Below are 19,274 nucleotides of genomic sequence, written 5' to 3' on the forward strand. Positions count from 1 at the left end.
TACACTTCAATTAAATTTATTTGATGGAATTATTCTAACTAAATTAAATTATCCCTCAAGGCTAGTTGAAAATGACACCAAAAGTTGCAAGTTTTCAAATTTAATATCCCGGCCAATTTTTGTCGTATGAGAGTCAAACTTACATTTTTTTTTTCATAACAAGTATACAAATTTCCCAAACATAAGTATTGGAAATGAGAGATCACACTAAAAGATAGATTTCATTATTTGTCAGGAAAAAAACAAAATACTTCTTGTGTTTTTATTTTTTCATGATGATATTTTATATTTCCAAATGTAAGAATAGGAACAGGGAGATCGCATTAAAAGTTAGATTTCGTTATTTGTAAAAAAGTTTTTTCTAAATTACACATTCCCCAAACATGAACATTTTTGTCATTTAAAACACTTTTGCAATTGGAAGTGTATGACTATGACCAACGGTTGCAAACATCAACACAGCTTAAGGGTAAGGATACACGTTTGGTATGGCCCATTGCAGTAAAAAAAGGGAGGTGAAAAATTAGATGTTATAGTAGTCCCATACAAAATTCAACTTCTAATCGTTCTTGAGTTATTTCAGATACATAAGTACCCACATACAGACCTTAAACTAAGAAATTCCTGAAGAAATCAAGATTAAAATAGAAAATTCTTTATTTATCTTACATGTATCATAAGGGTGTAGGTTAGGCTACTCAATATGACAGGGTATACGAGAGTTTGCCTGAGAGGAGGGGCGATTTCGAATTTTCTAATGGAAACTGGCTCGTATTTACGACACAAATGGCAATAATAATGCATATCTTTCATTTAGTGGGATGCATTGTATGTATACTTTATTGAAACTTACAAATATTTTGGTCCTTTGCAGATTTTATGGCAAAATACTTACTGGATACCTTGATATTATCAAACCACTTTGGTGCAATAAACAATTTTTTAAAGAATAAAAAGAATGGTAATTTCAAATTGGACTAATTTATTTATTTCATGCCATGCATGTTATTAGATATATATTTTAATTTTAGTTAGATATTTGTTCTGGAAAACAGTTTATAAAACTACTTACAAATAGTTTTTTGTTTCATCATTGCATTTATTCTGCATCTCTCTCGCATGTAACTATTCCAGTCTATAACAGCCTTACCCGCCATTTCTAACTCTTAAAAGCAAAATTTAACATTTCTTAATTCTTTACTCTTGTAGTATATAAATCTGTCTCCTGTAGGAAATGCAAACGACTACTCTCGAACCAAAATAGTAAATATTGTCGAAAGTGTTTTGCGCAGAATATAATTACATATTTAGGAAGGAACTGAAAGAAAATATACAGCTATCCAAATATCATATATTACTGTTGTGTCTTAAAATTCCCAAATCTTTAATGATGTAGCTTTCAGTTCAAAAGCAATATTGCAAAATAATATTAAAATGAGCATATCTTTAAAATTTTCAATACAGTCTCGCGCGCTGGAAATAAAAATGGTTTTCTTGTACAACGCTACCTTTGCTCGCTTTGAAAACCCTGAGTTTGTTAATCAAAAATTCGATAAAGTTTTACAAAATACAAAATCGATAATAAAACAAATTCCAAATTTGGGCTTCCACATGCCCATACTTGCAGGAGGATTACGTTGTTTAAAATCGGATGGCTCTAGGTATCGTTGTTTTATCACAATGAAATATACATACATTTATGCAGATTCTTCATTATTCAATTTCTTAAAATAAATTTCTTTCTTTAAACAGGGTGATAGCATTTGGTGGCAACAATTTTAAAAGTGAAACAACTCTTTTAGAGAATCAACGCAAAATGTCAAAACGAAATTAATAGAGCTTCTGGGCAAATTGCCCCTTTGGACTAATAAACATTTATAGTATGAGTTTTGAAAAATTAAATGTAACTTCAAAAATTTCAGTTCAACAATGTCATTTATAATTGGCGCAACATAGTCATAATGTAAATTAAAGCAAGTAATATTTCCATCTGCGTAGGTAAAGTGATAAAACAAAATGCGTATATTAGGTATAATATTGCAATGTTCAGAGATGTTTCATAAAATAATACACAGATCACATCAGAGAATAATACACAGATCATATCCTCAAAGAATCGTTAGGAATTGAAAAGATAGCATTTAAAGCCTTTGTTCGTTAATAGAAAGGGAAAATCCTTTAGTTAATCTGCATGCAATGGTTTTAGAACTATCAATAATTTAAAAGTTAAGTGTCACTAAGCCTAATGTGGTGGATGTTTGTTTACATTTGAAGCTCTTAGTAGTATAGTGAACATGGAGAATAAAGTACTCTTTATTGTATATTTATTGTTAGTGAATTAAGACAGTTGGTGCACTAGCTTCAGTGCCTTTTTCCCCAGTGGAACCAGAGAATTTTAAATGTTTATGCATAAAAAATTTTGTCTTTCTGCTCACTGGCCAAATTTCTTGGTTGGGAGCAGAAACTAATTTTAGTTGGGAAAACCGTTTTTCTTAAGCTGTTTATAACTGTAGTTGGGTGTTTTAGGTTTTTTTTTATTTTACTTTTATTTGATGCACAAACATTTTTATTTTACAATTTTTAATGGCGATGTTTTGTGTTTTTATGTATTTTTGCCTTGCCACGAAATGAGAACATAATTGATTGAATGAGAAATATATCTCTAATAAGTTTAAATGAAGTGCAGCAAAAAAATGTGTATAGTAGGCCATAAACGGAATTCATGTAGTATCACATTTAGTTTTTATTTTCATTATCAGGGTCCTGAAACCTGAAACAAAATTCTTGAATTTTTTCTTCTTGATTCTTAGTATTTGTTTTTCGAATAAACACACCAGTTTTTGCATCTTTTACAGCAGATATGCTATTCTTTACTTCTGGAAAAAATTATATAAAAAGAGTTAACGAAAAAATAGAACTAAAACATACAGTAAAAATATTGACAACACAAGAATTAGAATAAACAAAGCCATGAATACTGATATTTTTTAAGAGGATACTATAAAAAAATTAAGAAACTAAGTATACAAATACACACGCAGAATTAAATATAACACATACAAAAAATACAAAGTATTATGATGCAAGTATCATCATTAAACTAAAAACAAATACAAGCAAATATCATCATTTGTGAAAATGGTTACAGGGGGAAACATCACAAGGGAAAATAAAGCAGACAGAAAACATTGCAGTTCTAAACTAATGTGATAAATAATAGAGCAGTGTTGAAAACTTCACAGTTTTAAAACATTGCCATGCCAAATATGTCATGTAGTAAAAAAATACAGCCCCTGCAAATCATCCTATGATGATAACATTGCATACATGCGTTTTCTCACCAGAAAAAAAAAAATTTAAGTAAATTTTCATGCAATGATTTTTCAGCACAGGCAGAAAAAAATAATTTTAATGCTATATTTCATATTTTTGCATTAGCTAACAAATCAGTCATCATTAATATACATAGAAGAATGCTTCATGCCTTCTCAAATTTTAATAAGAATTTTTTTTAAAGTTACAATTAAAAAACAATTTACACCAAACATTTTTAAAAAACCTACAATAACAGTAAAACAAATATTGATCTCATCAGTACATAAAAACATAGCTACCAAGCTTAAAATCAGAAAAATCCAGAGGATTTTTACACTTGCACTCCAATGCTATTTCAAAGGAGCATCAAACTGACTTTGTTTTATAATGCATGATTCAGGTTACTGAAATATTTGTAATATGATTCTGATGTAAAATACGTTAGCATTTAATTAGATATTCTAAATTTTCTTTGGCTAATTTTTTTTTTTTAACGCTTCTATACTGAGAAAATTCCAAGTAAGAAAGAAAAGTTTTTTATTTACCAAAGTACTTCTAAATACAGTCAAAAGTCGTTAATTCAGACACCCATAATCCGGAATGATCTATAATCCGGACCTCAAAGCTACAAACTTTCTGCGCATGCGTCACGATTGCGTTGTTCTTTAATCTTCGAATTGGATCCGGCTTATTATTTTTTGCACACTGTTACAGCAATTTTATAAAAGTAAGCTTGAACTTTCGATTATGTCAAATAGAATCTCCGATGCTGGAGCTCCCAAAGGATCTACAAAGTGAAAGTATGTTTCGATGTCCGTCAAACAAAAAGTGGAATTGCTGCAAAAAATGGATAAAGGCATATCCTTTATCCATTTTTTGCAAAAAAGAGAAAACAAAAATTTGTTTCTCTAACCATTCTGGAATCTGTTTATCAATTTCACGCTGCTCTGCGGTGAAGGGAGGGGGCAGCGTGCAATGAATTGGAAGTTGATCTGTCAGCACTATCCTTATCTTCAGGGCAGATGTTTTTATTTTATTTGGCTTATAATTCCTTACTAAATGTAGTATTTCATCTCGATGTACTTTGTCTTTGATATGATTTAAACCAAATTCCTCATCATTATAATTTGCTTTCGATAGTGAAGAAAGTGACACAGAGGTTATTGAAAACGAAAAAATTTTGATTGACAAATTAGTCGGTATTCTCGACACAGCAATTACGGGACTTGAACAGCAGAACTTCGTAACTGAACAAGAAATTGTCTGTTTATAGAATTAAAGAGAAAGTATTGTCACATAAAACGAAACAACTTATGTTGAAAAAATGTTTAACAATGTAAACAAATAAATATTAAGCTTTTTTTTGTAAATTTTGATACCCTTTAGATCATAATTGTTCTTTATTTCATAAATTACGGTTTAATGTTTTTAATTTTATAATTTCTGCATGCCATCTTACCAGATTTAAACTGATGAGCTATAATCCGGAAAAATCGATAATCCGGAATCGCCGAAGTCCCGACGAGTCCGGATTAACGACTTTTGACTGTACAGTGAAAATAAAATTTATAGTTAATGTACATAGTATTTGTGTATATATTAACTGAGTAAAAAATTGCTTGAATCTTCATACAAAAATCTACAAATCTCTATAGTAGTTTAAAGACAACTCACAGTAAATGAAATTTCATATGAACAATTCAATAAAATATCAAAAAGAAAAAATACAATTCAAATGAAACAAAACTTAATTAAAAAATTTATTTTGAAAATCACTAAGGAGAAGAGTGGGAAATGGAATTTGCTTGGGACAGTTTCATTAGTAAAAAAGGCTTAAAATTTAAAAGCCGGAAAATTCAGTGATCTAGGAGGTCCAGCAAAACCAAGACAGTTCACAGATATGTATAAGCCTTGTAGATAGATATACCATACAAATAACAAACTGAGCTTCTAAAAACTGAAAAAAGAGAAAACAAAAATAAGCAAATATTATTATATTGTTAATTGTATCTACAGTCAAAAGTCGTTAATCCGGACTCGTCGGGACTTCGGCGATTCAGGATTATCAATTTTTCCAGATTATAGATCATCAGTTTAAATCTGGTAAAATGGCATGCAGAAATTATAAAATTAAAAATATGAAACCGTAATTTACGAAATAAAGAACAATTATGATCTAAAGGGTATCAAAATTTACAAAAAAAAAGCTTAATATTTATTTGTTTACTTTATTAAACATTTCTTTCAATGTAAGTTGTTTAAGTTGCTTCGTTTTTTATGTTATAATACATTCTCTTTAATTCTATAAACATACATAATTTCTTGTTCAGTTACAAAGTTCCGCTGTTCAAGTAATATAATTGCTGTGTCGAGAATACCGACTAATTTATCAATCGAAATTTTTTCATTTTCAATGACCTCTGTTACTTTCTTCACTATCGGAAGCGAATTATAATGACGAGGCATTTGATTTAAATCATATCAAAGACGAGATGAAATACTACATTGAGTAAACAATTATAAGCCAAATAAAATAAAAACATCTGCCCTTAAGATAAGGATAGTGCTGACAGATCAACTTCCAATTCAATGCACGACGCCACGGCGTTAAAGATAAACAAAGTTTAGATAAACAAAGAATATGCCTTTATCCATTTTTTGCAGCAATTCCACTTTTTGTTTAATGGACTCCGAAAGATACTTTCGCTTTGTATATCCTTTACATATTAGTAAATATATATAAGAAATTCTATTTGACATAATCGAAAGTTCAAGCTTACTTTTATAAAATTGCTCTAACAGTCTGCAAAAAATAATAATCCGGATCCAATTCGAAGATTAAGGAACAACGCAATCTGCAATATTAACTGAAATAGATAATTAGATAATTTTAGCTTAGCTTATCCCGTCCGTTATACATTAAACGCGCATTCGTAAACGTATTTTGCGCACACGCAAATTCGCAGCGGTAAAGGTCTTACGCGCATGCGCAGAAAGTTTGTAGCTTTGAGGTCCGGATTATAGATCATTCCGGATTATGGGTGTCCGAATTAACGACTTTTGACTGTATAAGATCCCTGCACCTGCAATTTTGATGCTTGTCTGAACCATTGGGAAAAGGCAATATTTGTTACGCTCTTTGCATTACAAAAAATCTGAAGTAAGACAGTATGCTTGGCTAACAATACTAAAATATTTTCCTTCTCCTGTACGCTTGTTTTGCCAGAAATCAAAATATCTCATAGAAACTGCCTCAGTATGCTGTATAATAATTAGTCACACATTTCTTTACTCATTTGCCAAAATGAATGTTGAGCCATAGTTTCACTTTTCACCATTCTTCTTAAAAGCTAATTCTCTTTCAGTATCCAAGAAAAAAAGGTATTAACACGTTGAGGGCGGCATGTACCACTGGAGGTTCACACGCGAAAGGTTTAACTAGCAGCGTGTATCACCAGTGGCTCACATGCGAACGGTTTATCTGGTAGCATGTACCACCGGTGACTCACACGCGAATGGTTTATCTGGTGCTGTGTACCACTGGTGGCTCACACACAAATGGTTCATCTGGCAGCGTGTACAACCGGTAGCTCACATCAGCTATAGTTTTATAGCACAGTTTTGTTAGATGAAAAAAACTTTATGTGGTTAAAAATAACTTTTATATTGAAAATTGAAAAGCTTATTTTTACAAGTAGAATATAAGACTTAATGTATTTACATATTTGTTTTTGTGGGTTTATTAAAAATATTTTCGACATAAATGTGTTCACTTTTGCAAAATCGGCAAAACACTGTAACCCTTTTCGATTTATTTGCAGCAATGTTCCTACCTCGTCGAACAGGTAAGGATTCATAACATTCACTGCATCATTTCTGCAACTTTCTCGAAGTTCCGGAACACTTCTCAAGAAAATGTGTAGTTCTTCTTTTAGGTGTTAGTGGTTCTGTAGGCATTTCATTCAGGAGCCAATCAATAAATATTTTCTCTAAATTTTAAAATACAGTCAAAAGTCGTTAATCCGGACTCGTCGGGACTTCGGCGATTCCGGATTATCGATTTTTCCGGATTATAGATCATCAGTTTAAATCTGGTAAGATGGCATGCAGAAATTACAAAATTAAAAATATGAAACCGTAATTTATGAAATAAAGAACAGTTATGATCTAAAGGGTATCAAAATTTACAAAAAGAAAAAGCTTAATATTTATTTGTTTACTTTATTAAACATTTCCTTCAATGTAAGTTGCTTCGTTTCATGTGATAATACTTTCTCTTTAATTCTATTAAACAGACGTAATTTCTTGTTTAGTTACAAAGTTCCGCTGTTCAAGTCCTATAATTGCTGTGTTGAGAATACCGACTAATTTGTCAATCGAAATGTTTTCGTTTTCAATAACCTCTGGGTCACTTTCTTCACTATCGGAAGCGAATTATAATGGCGAGGAACTTGATTTAAATCATATCAAAGACGGAGTATATCGAGATGAAATACTACACTTAGTACGGAATTATAAACCAAATAAAATAAAAACATCTGCTCTGAAGATAAGGATAGTGCTGACAGATCAACTTCCAATCCGCAGCGTGAAATTGATAAACAGATTTCGGATTTCAAAACATACTTTCGCTTTGTAGATACAAATTACATATTAGTAAATATATATCGGAAATTAGGTTTGACATAATCTTTCTAATCTATCATAATCTAATAATGACGTTTCTGCCCCCCCCCTCTGCCGCAGAGTAGCGTGAAATTGATAAACAGATTTCGGATTTCAAAACATACTTTCGCTTTGTAGTAAATATATATCGGAAATTCTATTTGACATAATCGAAAGTTCAAGCTTAATTTTATAAAATTACTCTAACAGTCTGCAAAAAATAATAAGCCGGATCCAATTAGAAGATTAAGGAACAACGCAATCTGCAACATTAACTGAATTAGATAACTTTAGCTTAGCGTATACTCCGTTACACATCAAACGCGCATGCGCACAAACATATTCGCAGCTGTAAGGGTCTTATGCGCTCTTGTAAACGCCTGTGCGCATGCGTGAACGCGACGCATGCGCAGAAAGTTTGTAGCTTTGAGGTCCGGATTATGGGTGTCCGAATTAACGACTTTTGACTGTACTAAAATGCTTCACCCAACTTCTTATGAATATATCATGCATTGACAACTGATGTTGCACAAATCAATTCTATGATAAGTTTTCTGTACCATGTAACGATTTTGTGTAAGGAATTGTAATATGACGCAATTTGATCAGATATATTAATACCTTTTTTTTTGCATTATTGTAGTCAAAAATAGCATCAGGTTTTATTTTATCACTTGTTCCTTCAATCATAGTAAAAGTATGATTGTTGCAAGTAGTTAACATGCCAACTGACTGTTTGTCTGTCTATTTAAAAAAATTAACTCCTTTAGGATTTTCAATACTCACAATATCACCTCATTTTCATTTTAGTTTTGTGCATCCGTCAAATAACAATCCATTCATCAACAGCATTACGTCATGTGCATGTCTTTTCATTGTGGAGTTTACATTCTTTTCGAGTATAAATTTCAACATTATAGGTATAGCTTCCAGTCAAACACAATTTGTACAATTTAACACCATATTTATGCCGTTTGCCTGGAATGTATTGGCGAAACAGAAGTCACCCTCACCAAAGAACTATGCTTTCATCTATTACAATGTTTTTTTCTGTTTTCACTACATTTTTTAATGAATCAACAATCATTTTCACAATGTTGTGAATTTTGTGTAACTGGTTGTCAATTATGGCTGTTTCATTATTAGAAAAGTGTAAATATTTCAGTACAGTCAAAAAACGATTACATCTCATAATTTTTTTATATGTGCATTTGAATACATTGTAGTACACTGGTGTGCAAAACTTAAAAACAGTGTAAATTTTAATCAGATATCCATGACAGTTCAGAAAAGGGGTTCTTGCGATCAGTGCAGTGAACATGCAGTTCAGTAGAAAGGTCGTACGTATGCAAATGCCAGAAACGAAACATCACGGGCAACGTGAGCATATGCAAAACACATGCGGTTGGTGTGTTCAGCTCAAGACTGCAGTAAAAGGAAGGATGGAGACTCAATTAAAGATATTCGCTGCAAGTACAAGTGAGTTCTTTTGTGAAATATTACTAGAAGAAATCATCTGGATGACTTCACACATGGAGGAATAATCGGAAGGCTGGAGGAGGGGCATACTGTGACCAGTGTAGCTGAAAAGTTCGGAATCAACAAAAGTGTCATTTTGTACACTTGGAAAGCTTTCCAAATCATAGGTACAGCTGTTAGAAAGGATGGTGGTGGCCGTCTCAGGAGAACAACTGCAGTAAATGACCGATATATCGTCTTGCAGGCAAAAAGATCCCGAAACCAGTCAGCAAGCTCCATAGCTCAGCAACTGTGTACAGCAGTGGGGCAAAAAGTGTTGTGGTTTACTGTGTCCAGATGCCTTCACAAAGGTGACCTATTCACCCACCATTCTGAACACTGCATCCCTTTAAAAGTTGGCCATCAGTGCCACCATTTAGAGTGGTGCAAAGAGTGCAAAAACTGGACACCTCATTAATGGAGTCGTGTCCTCTTTATGGATGTAAGTTGTTTTAGTTTCACAAGCCTTTCGATTATTTGCTCAATGCCAGTTGATTTGGAGAGAAGTTGGGACATGGTTTCAACCCACTAACATCATGAAAAGAGACTGTTACGGTGGTCCTAGAGTTCTCGTCTGGGGAGCTGTTATGCTGAATGGGCAGAGGTTCTGTAACCAGTGATCACTATTGTCAGAAGGTGATCCTTCCCTGTGTGCATCTGTTCTGATGTGCCATTGGAGTAGACTTCATTTTTATGGATGACAATGCACAGCCACACCATACTCCTCCTGTTCAGAAGCTACTGGAAAGTGAGGATATCACTCAAATGGATTGCCCAGTATACTCCCCTGATTTAAATCCCATAGAACATGTGTAGAGTGATTTGCGAAGACTCCTTGCGATGAGATTACATCCTCCAGGGAACATCCGATAACTGAAACAGATGCTGATTGAGGAATGAGCACTCTTACCTCAAGATCTGTTGAACAATCTGGTGTTAAGTATGGAGAGACAGTGTGAAGCAACCACTGCAGTAAGGGGAGGGCATATCCCATACTATGGAACATCTGCTGGTTGTTCTTTCTCTTGTACAGACAATCATGTGTAACGATACAATTAATTCAATAAAGCCTTGTTTTGTTTGGTTCCATACTGTATGCATTGTATTCATTTTTGTGCTACTATGCTTTCATCATCCTTTAAATACAAAATGCTGTCTCTCATTTCTGAATTTCATGTCTCTCAGATGATTTTTCATGAGTTATGGCAAAAAAAAAACACCTGTTGCTTAAGTTTTGCACACCAGAGTATTTTTCTACCAATATAACTTAATTTCTGGCAACTGCACTAGACCCATAATAATGTGTATGCCAATAAACTTTATTTCTCCTATGGTAAGAGGCATCCAGGATTGTTGGTGTTTTCTGGTTGTGGATAAAGAATTATTTTTAACACCAACGTTGGATTGTTCAGCATATCTATTTGTTTCATTCACTATTAATTCTAGAACACTGTCTGACAAAAAATAACTGGTACAACAAAAAAGGATCATAACAATTAACATTTTCATGCAAAAATTTCTCATCTTCCATATACTGACATATCACACTGCTTCTTCCTGTGACCTGCTGCCATTCTGTCTCCTCATCACTTTCTTCCGAATCAGCTTCTAAAAACTCTGGTGTCCTAGTATAATTATCAGATGTCCTAAATGAGTGACTTTCCTCCAGATCATAAGTGTCATTGTTACTCTCTTCTGAAGAAGATGAAAGTATCATCTGCCTAGATCTACATCTGTGGAGCACAATTGTAGACGACTCATCTAATGAGTTATCTATTATCATAAAATCCATTTCCTCCATTTTCTAGGGGCTGAAAATCCTAATATATTACAAATTTTACCGGCCATGTCTTATAATTCTGCTTACCAGAAGAAATCAAATTTTATTTTTTTTAATTTCAAATTTCTGCATACAAAATAAAAAACAAAGTTACATGCCAACAGCAGTTCACTATCTATTAGTAATCCATAAAGACTTATTCATCAACACTCAACTTTATATCTACAGAAACAACTAAGTGCATGTGCTTGTCAAACTTAGAATAAATTGTAAAGAGCACTGCATGTACTAAACTCATAGTAAAAGGAAACTGCTGTTTTGTGTCTGAAGTTTTGCTACACAGCATTGTGTGCAAGGCGCCGTCAGGTTAAGATATAGTACGATTTTTACTGCCATCCAGTGGCTCAATATAGCAAAATCTGCACCGTCCTAAACGTGTTAATTTGGGTCAATCATAGCAGCATATTTCATGAAGTGAATGTTCAAAGTAGATGATCACTGTCAAAACCTAAACAGGCTAGCTGCATTACATTTCAAATCTTTTTTCCACATGTAACACACTTATAAGTGACTGAATAGATTCTATCAAGGCATTTCTTTCCATACATGAACACATCTGATGGGCTTTGGCATAAATAAGTAACCCAATTCAAACCTGATCAAAACTACTTTCATAAAAACCCATCACAAAATTTTAAAATTCAAACTCCATAAATATAAGACTTTGTTACAAAAGTAACCCTCGAGGCAAGGACTTCACTTAATTTGACTAAGTAATGTCACCATTCTCATATGTATTTTTTATGTTCTGTTCTAAGCTCAAGCAGTTTTTATATAGAAAAATCGCAATATTTTTTGCTTTAAACTCAATTTTATAATTTGCACTTGTGAAATTTTCCAGCAATAGAAGAAACTGTTGAAAAATTTCTGCAGGTAGTTTGCTGAAAGATCATCTACAACTCTCACCTTCACCCCAGCCACACATACCTCAAAGATGACATTCCATGATACATACTGTATAGAAAAGTAATTATTTTTTATTTATTTATAATGTATATTCTAAACTTTATTTTTATTTATTATGCATTCTTTTTACTTTTATTTATAATATACTGTATTTCAAATGTAACATATATTATTTATTTGTTTTAGTTTTTAATTGTTTATTTGACGGTATTTACAGCTCTTATCTTATAGACATCATTAGAAGATAAGCATAGTGATCTTAGTAACACTTTTATGAACAAATTCCTAATACAAGTAGTCATTCAGAATGTAACTCATTCATACCGTTTTTGGATATGTTTTTCATAAAGTTTTACTCATCACGCTGCTCAGACGGGAAAGTAGCTAGTGACTCTGACTACTGTATTGAAAGGCCCAGGTTCGAATTCCGGAGAAGGCATGGATGTAATTTGTCCATCTCTTCACAGAAGGCAATGATAAGGTGCCTCTATAACGGGCTATTGCTTCCGGCCTTAATAGTGGCCAAGGCCTGTAACAGCTAGAGCCTGCCATTGGAAATTTTTAAAAAAAGTTTTACCTATCATTAGTTTTGCCACCTTCTTTTTAGATTTTGCAAAAACATTACATTTACGTCCAATGCTAAGTTGTGCCCCAGTAACAGAAAAGTAGCAACATTCCTTTGTTGTTCGCCCCATTTTTCACTATACTCGGGGAATTCCAAATTAAAAATTTTCTGCCCGGGTTGCAATAATTAACCACAGCATTCAAATGTCACAAATAGATGGTGCAGGTATTACGTCAATATAGCAAACAATCAGTTATAAGACGCAGGGCCACTTCAATATACTTGCCAGTTACACATTTATCCTGGGAGCCCATGAGCATTGGGGGCCCATGCTACATTTACATTTCATTTCTACAAGTAGTTGTTGTAAGAGTCCCTAGTATATTAGCTTGCCCAGAGGCTCAAAATATTGTTAAGACGGCACTGATAAGATGGCTGTGCTGATGGAAATGTGGTTAAAGTGCAAAATATGAGTTTCTTATGTCTACAGCAAAACTCACCCATAAAAATTCATCATCAACTTCTTGAAGGGTTATGTCTTACTATCATGTCACATAAACAAATTTAGGTTTTGTGCAAGAGCTCCAAAAAAAGATGAGACAGATGTTCAAGATGAAAAACTATCTAGTCGCCTAGCACATTTACTACAGATGACAACTTTGCCTTGCTGCAACTCTGATTCAGGACAATTGTCACATCCAACTTAGCAGTACAGCTACGTAATTCAATATGTCAGCGGTCAATATACACAATTACTGTTCATGCCGGAAGACATTTTCATGGTGGATACTTGAGCAACTCACAAACAATCACAAAACCATGATGAGATTCTCTCTCAAATACCCAGGACTTAAATTCAGTCGAGCACAAATCCAATACTTCTCAACTAAATTGCAATTCCAGTCACAGTCCCAAATAAGTTGGGAATGAGTATTTTAATTTATTGTTTAATTATTTTTCATTAATTGAACTTACCTTATTAATTTTTATTTGTCTCTTTACATTTTAATTTGTAATCCTTAATTTTCACAATGCTCTGACCCTTCTAAACCTTAAAAATTAAGCCCTGCATGTGCTTGTACTGTTTAAAAAGGAATATGTTTCATTCCTGGTATAAAGGATTAGATATGGGTGCATCATGTGACAAAAATACAAAGCAAGCATCCATGTCATGGAAATATCTAGTATCACTCCCACCCAAGAAATCCAGAACAGCTCCCTCTATAAAGAAAGTTATAATAATGGTCTTCTGATGCCACAAGGGTGTGCTGTTGACTGGTTTCCCAACAGATAAGTGACAATGAATGTCGCTAGTTTTTTAAATACAGTGGAGCAGCTGTGTGAGGAATTTTGCAGAAAACATTAAAGACATCTCTAAAAAAACTTCTGAAGTACTGCTGCATGAGAATGCCTGACCACACACAGCCATTGTCACACATTACTTGTTAGGACACTTCTACTAGGAAGTACAGAATCATCCTTCCTGCAGCGTGGACCTGGCACTTAATGATTTTTATCTCTCTAGACCTTTGAAGAAGCATTTGATAGGTAGGTGAATTACAATCAATATGAACATTCAGCAAGTTATCTTGATCTGACTTCAGGGATTTGACCAAATTTCTTCACTACTGGCACCAATTATGTGATACAGAGTTGAATAAATATTTGGACAAGCATTGTGACTACACTGAAAATTAATGTTTGACACTGCTTTACAACTGCTTATCCACATATCTGCTTGTGGAATAAGGTTTTTTTCTGGGAGAACTTGTTACTCTACTTTTTCAATGTCTTGGCATCTATAATTCTTTATTATAAAAAAAAAATAATACCATATAATTCTTCTTTATTATAAAAAAATTTAAATATCAACCCACATACTTATTTTTTCATTAATTTGATAAATGTTTCAAAATTCATAAACATGATACACATGTGACAGCATTAAATTCTGTTTAACCATATTCATTAAATTCTGCACAAAAATTATTCTTCTGAATAACAGTCATTCCATACACTTATAAAATTTTATATAAATGTAAGACAATGACTTGGTAATGAAAAATTTAGAATGTGTAAAATGATATATCAAAATAATTTACTCATTTATTTATATTTATTATGTAAACATCACTAATTATTTTTCAAATTATTCTTCCATTACTTTTTCAACAACTTATATAGAGATTACACATACCTTTCAGACTGTTCATTTCTTCTTTCATGGATTTCCGGTAATCACCACACGTCATATGCATAATTTGCCTCTTTTTTACAAATGGGGTTTTTTTGTTCTGCAAAACTTTTAAGCCTTGCGTAGCTGATTTAGCTAGTAATAATTTTGAAAAGAATATTTAATGATATATATTTTAATGAAGGCAATTAAAAAAATTAACAAACATGTAAGTCATTAAATAAATACATACAGATATATATGTAAAATCTAGCTTTCAAATAATAAATTAATAGCTCTTTAAAATACTGTCTGCATTCTAAAAATCATAGAGCAATAAATTTTCTAAACAAAAAATATCCGCCATTTAATTTGTATTGCGCACTAATCAATGAAGTCTGAACCCACCTCTACATTAACCTTCTCAGCGTTACGGCCGGAAAATTCCGTGCAGAAGGTTGCCTTCCACATTCATTATACATGAAAATTTCCGCTAGCTTTTAATGTATCTGATTTCAGTTTGGATGTATATTGGAAGAAAAGAAATCAAAATACAAAATGAAAGAGTCATTTTTTAATTAAAATCAAGAAAATATCACTTATTCATGACATTTTAAAGAACTTTGAATTTTCAGGGCTAAACCCGTAACGCTCAGAGGTTTAAACTGCCATATGATCTGAAATGGAATTCTTATATATAAAAACATATATAAAGGTCAACTGCATTGCAACTCTTTCTCTCTCTTCTGTCTTCCCTTCTGCTTCCAGACTTTGTGTTGCCTTGCCACAGAGTTTACTTTTATAATTTTCTTATTTTACACAAAACCCAACAGCATTCACTAATTCAAACATTTAAATCTGTTGGGCAAAACCACTTAAAATTGAGTCACGTACTATCATGAGTGGTTAAGTGTTGCTTATAAAGGCCTCCGTTCCTTGCTTAACCCCTTCCCTGTTTTGCCCGTACGGTTTCGGGCCTTTACTGATTTGCCTTTACTCCGTACGGGCAATCAGATTTCTATTTTGCTTGCACTGTTTCAGCCATATTTTTTCCAATTTTAGTAACAAATTATTCGTATAGATGGCGATAGTTGTCCAGTAAATGATAGTTTGCAGTTTATTGTCCGATTGGTTCAAAAGCGCGGGTTTTTTCGCATGTTTTGTATCAGAAGACGAATTGTTATCTTTCAGTGTATAGCTTTCTGGTTATATTTTACTAACCGCCTGATAATTTTATTGATGTAGGAGTTGAATAATATATTTTTACTTTTAAATAATGGATAATTCAGAGCGTATGGAGCTAATTTCTTGTAATTCGAACTGTGACTCGGAATCAGAAACTGAATTATCTGTAAATTATAGTAGCGAAAGTTTACTAGAGGACCTGGATAGTAGTGACTCTGATAGTAGTACAGATGGAATCAGTCAAGCAAGACAATTTTTTGAAATTAGTTGTGATAATCCTTTGGATCCGCCTCCTAGATTTGCTTTCACTGGAATTCCAAAAATTAACTTTGATATCGATGAGACTAAAGGTAAACTTCAGTTCTATGATGCTTTCATAGACGATTATTTGCTTGACCTGATTGTTTTTGAAACAAATAGATATGCTGAGCAATGCATAAAAAACAGTACACTTCATAGGCATTCCAGGAGCAAAAAATGGACACCAACATCAAAAGATGAATTACATGTATTTTTTGCTTTGAATATTCTGCAAGGTGTTGTAAAAAGCCAGTTGTTGAGCAGTATTGGAGCAAGAGGCATTCAACATCCACACCATTTTTTCCAAAAGTGATGTCATATCGCCGCTTTCAATTAATTTACAGTTATTTGCATTTTTCAGATAATGTCAATTTTGACATAAATTCTCATGAGTGTCCAAAATTATCAAAAATATGGTTCGTGCTAAAGCACTTAAAATCTCGTTTTGAAGAAATTATCAACCCTGAACGTGATGTTACCATAGACGAGAGTCTTATGTTGTTCAAAGGAAGGCTAAGTTGGAAACAGTATATTCCTCTAACCCCTTCGTGCCGACTGTCACGTATACGTGCCTACCGGCCGACACGCAGGCGTGCCAGAGCATTTTTCCGTTTACTACCGACTGTCACGTATTTGTGCCAGTACCCTGGAACGTTTTTCAAACTATAATTTCTGCCACAAGATGGCACTCTATGTCCATATGGTTTCAGATACATGTACATTAGACCTTTTACTCGAAATGAGAGAAGCATGACTCACATACACGTGTTTTTGATTATATAAACAAACGGGGAACTAAATGTTTCCGAATGGCGTGATTTATGACGTCTCTTTAAATCGCACTTTATTCGCACGTGATAGTGGTTGTAAGTAGAAGATTTATATGCGCTAAAGCGTTGAGTATTTCGGTTTACAGTTCAGTTTTTAGAAAATAATTAGATCTTGTTAGACGTGAATTCTTTCTGTTTTTATCATTGCAATGTCGAAGCGTCGAAAATGTTTAACAGAGCATGAAATAGCAGAAATGATGCAAAATATTTCAGATATTGATTCTGAAATTCTGATATTCTGATATTGATTCAGAAAAATTAACTGAAAGACGTTTTCCAAAACTTTGTTCAGAAGAGACTGATAAGAAAATGTAACAACGATGCTTCGTTTGTTCACATTCCCGGAAAAATCCTCCAAAACGGCAAATGAGTTATTACGAGTGCAAGGAATGTAACGTAGGACTGTGTGTAGATCCCTGTTTTAAAATTTTTCATACGAAAAGAGAATTTTAAGTAATATATTTAGTTTTCAGATGTATAATGTTAAAAGTCATAAAATGGTGAGTAATTAAAATAAAATGTGTAAAATATGCATTTAAACAAGAAATAAGGTAATTAAAGTATATATATATATAAATATCTATAAAGCATAAGCCGTTTATATACTCTATAGCATTATTAAACAATGCATTTATACTTCGGAAATTTCATGGATTTAGGCTTAGTAGCAAAAAAGCCCCCGGCCCTGGAGAAACGCTCGCGTAAGACACTGCCGGCCTCCGTGATAAGCGCGCGTTTTCGCTACCCGGCTCGAAGGGGCTAAAGCGATCTTGCTTCGGAATAAAATTCTACATGCTTTGTGAGTTGAAGTCCGGATATGTATGGTCTATGATAATATACACCGGAAAAGGAACTGTGTTTGATGAAAGTTACAAACATTTGAGCAAATCTTCGCAGGTAGTTATTACACTTATGCAACCACTTTTACATAAAGGATACTGTCTGACAACTTTTATTCATCTCCTGAAATAGCAGATATCCACATTAGTTACTGTACACATATGTACGGAACATTAAAACTTCAAAGAAAGGAAGTTCCTAAAGCACTGTTGACAAAAAAACTTCAAAAAGGGCAAATGCTTGCTTACCAGATGGGAAAAGTGTGTATTATGAAATGGATGGACAAAAAAATCGTGTCTCTCATATCTACAATACATAATCCGGAAATGGTTCAAGTATCCAGTTTGACGAATGAAATTAAACGAAAACCTAAAGTAGTTATGGAGTATAATAACACAATGGGTGGTGTAGATCGAATGGACCAGAGCCTAAGTAATTATCCTGTAATAAAGAAACGAGGAAAGAAATACAACAAAAAAATATTTTTTCATCTTCTAGACATCTGTTTATGAAACGCTTATGTTTTGTATAAAAAGCACGGCGGTAAAGATACGAATTTACAGTTTCGATTGGAAATTATCGATTGACTTATTGAAAGGCATGCAGCAGTAGAAGAAAGAAAAGGCTGTCCTGGATATTTACCAACTCCACTAAGACTAACAGAAAGACATTTTTTAGAAGTTATTCCACCTACAGAGAAAAAACTAAGACCCGCAAGACAGTGTTATGTGTGTTCATTGAAAAAAATGACAACGGCAAAAGAATTAGAAAAAAGACAAGGTATTTTTGCCCAGACTGTGATGTTGGACTATGCCTGTCACCTTGCTTTAAGATATATCACACTAAATCAGATCTTTAAAAAAAAAGAAGGGTAAGTATGTTTTGTATCAAAACATAATAGTAAATGTAATTGAATTGTAATCGAAAATATATGTTAAGTAATTGTACTATTTTAATTGTAAATGTAACTTCCCTGTTTTGCATTAATGTAGGGAAAAAAACCAACTTACAGGGAAAATTGATTATTTTCATTAAAGAAAAAAAGTTGTAATAAATGCTTAAAATATTAGAAATGTTAATTTTAACAACATATCTTTACTTAAAAATGTAAAATGAACAAAAAAATGCAATAAAAAA

General features: G+C 33.0%; 1 protein-coding gene across 3 annotated transcripts in view; it reads right to left on the reverse strand.

Annotated features, from left to right (window-relative positions):
- Positions 1 to 2,725: 2,725 nt before the first annotated feature.
- Positions 2,726 to 19,274, reverse strand: part of LOC118204418 (UPF0488 protein C8orf33 homolog) — a 32,700-nt gene continuing 16,151 nt past the window's right edge. The window contains exons 3-4 of one of the 3 annotated variants that reach the window (XM_085808292.1): positions 15,007 to 15,138; positions 2,726 to 2,873 (exon numbers count right to left, since the gene is read on the reverse strand). In XM_085808292.1, the coding sequence (XP_085664418.1) occupies positions 2,737 to 2,873; positions 15,007 to 15,138 (269 nt within the window). In that variant the 3' untranslated portion in view covers positions 2,726 to 2,736. Of the gene's footprint in view, positions 2,877 to 5,054; positions 5,273 to 15,006; positions 15,139 to 19,274 lie in introns of those variants that run through there. The other 2 variants (XM_085808291.1, XM_085808293.1) reach the window with 2 other exon arrangements.

The sequence above is a fragment of the Stegodyphus dumicola genome, chromosome X1 (assembly GCF_044657685.1).
Source record: "Stegodyphus dumicola isolate Sdum_Otavi_A_Nest chromosome X1, ASM4465768v1".
NCBI lineage: Eukaryota > Metazoa > Arthropoda > Arachnida > Araneae > Eresidae > Stegodyphus > Stegodyphus dumicola.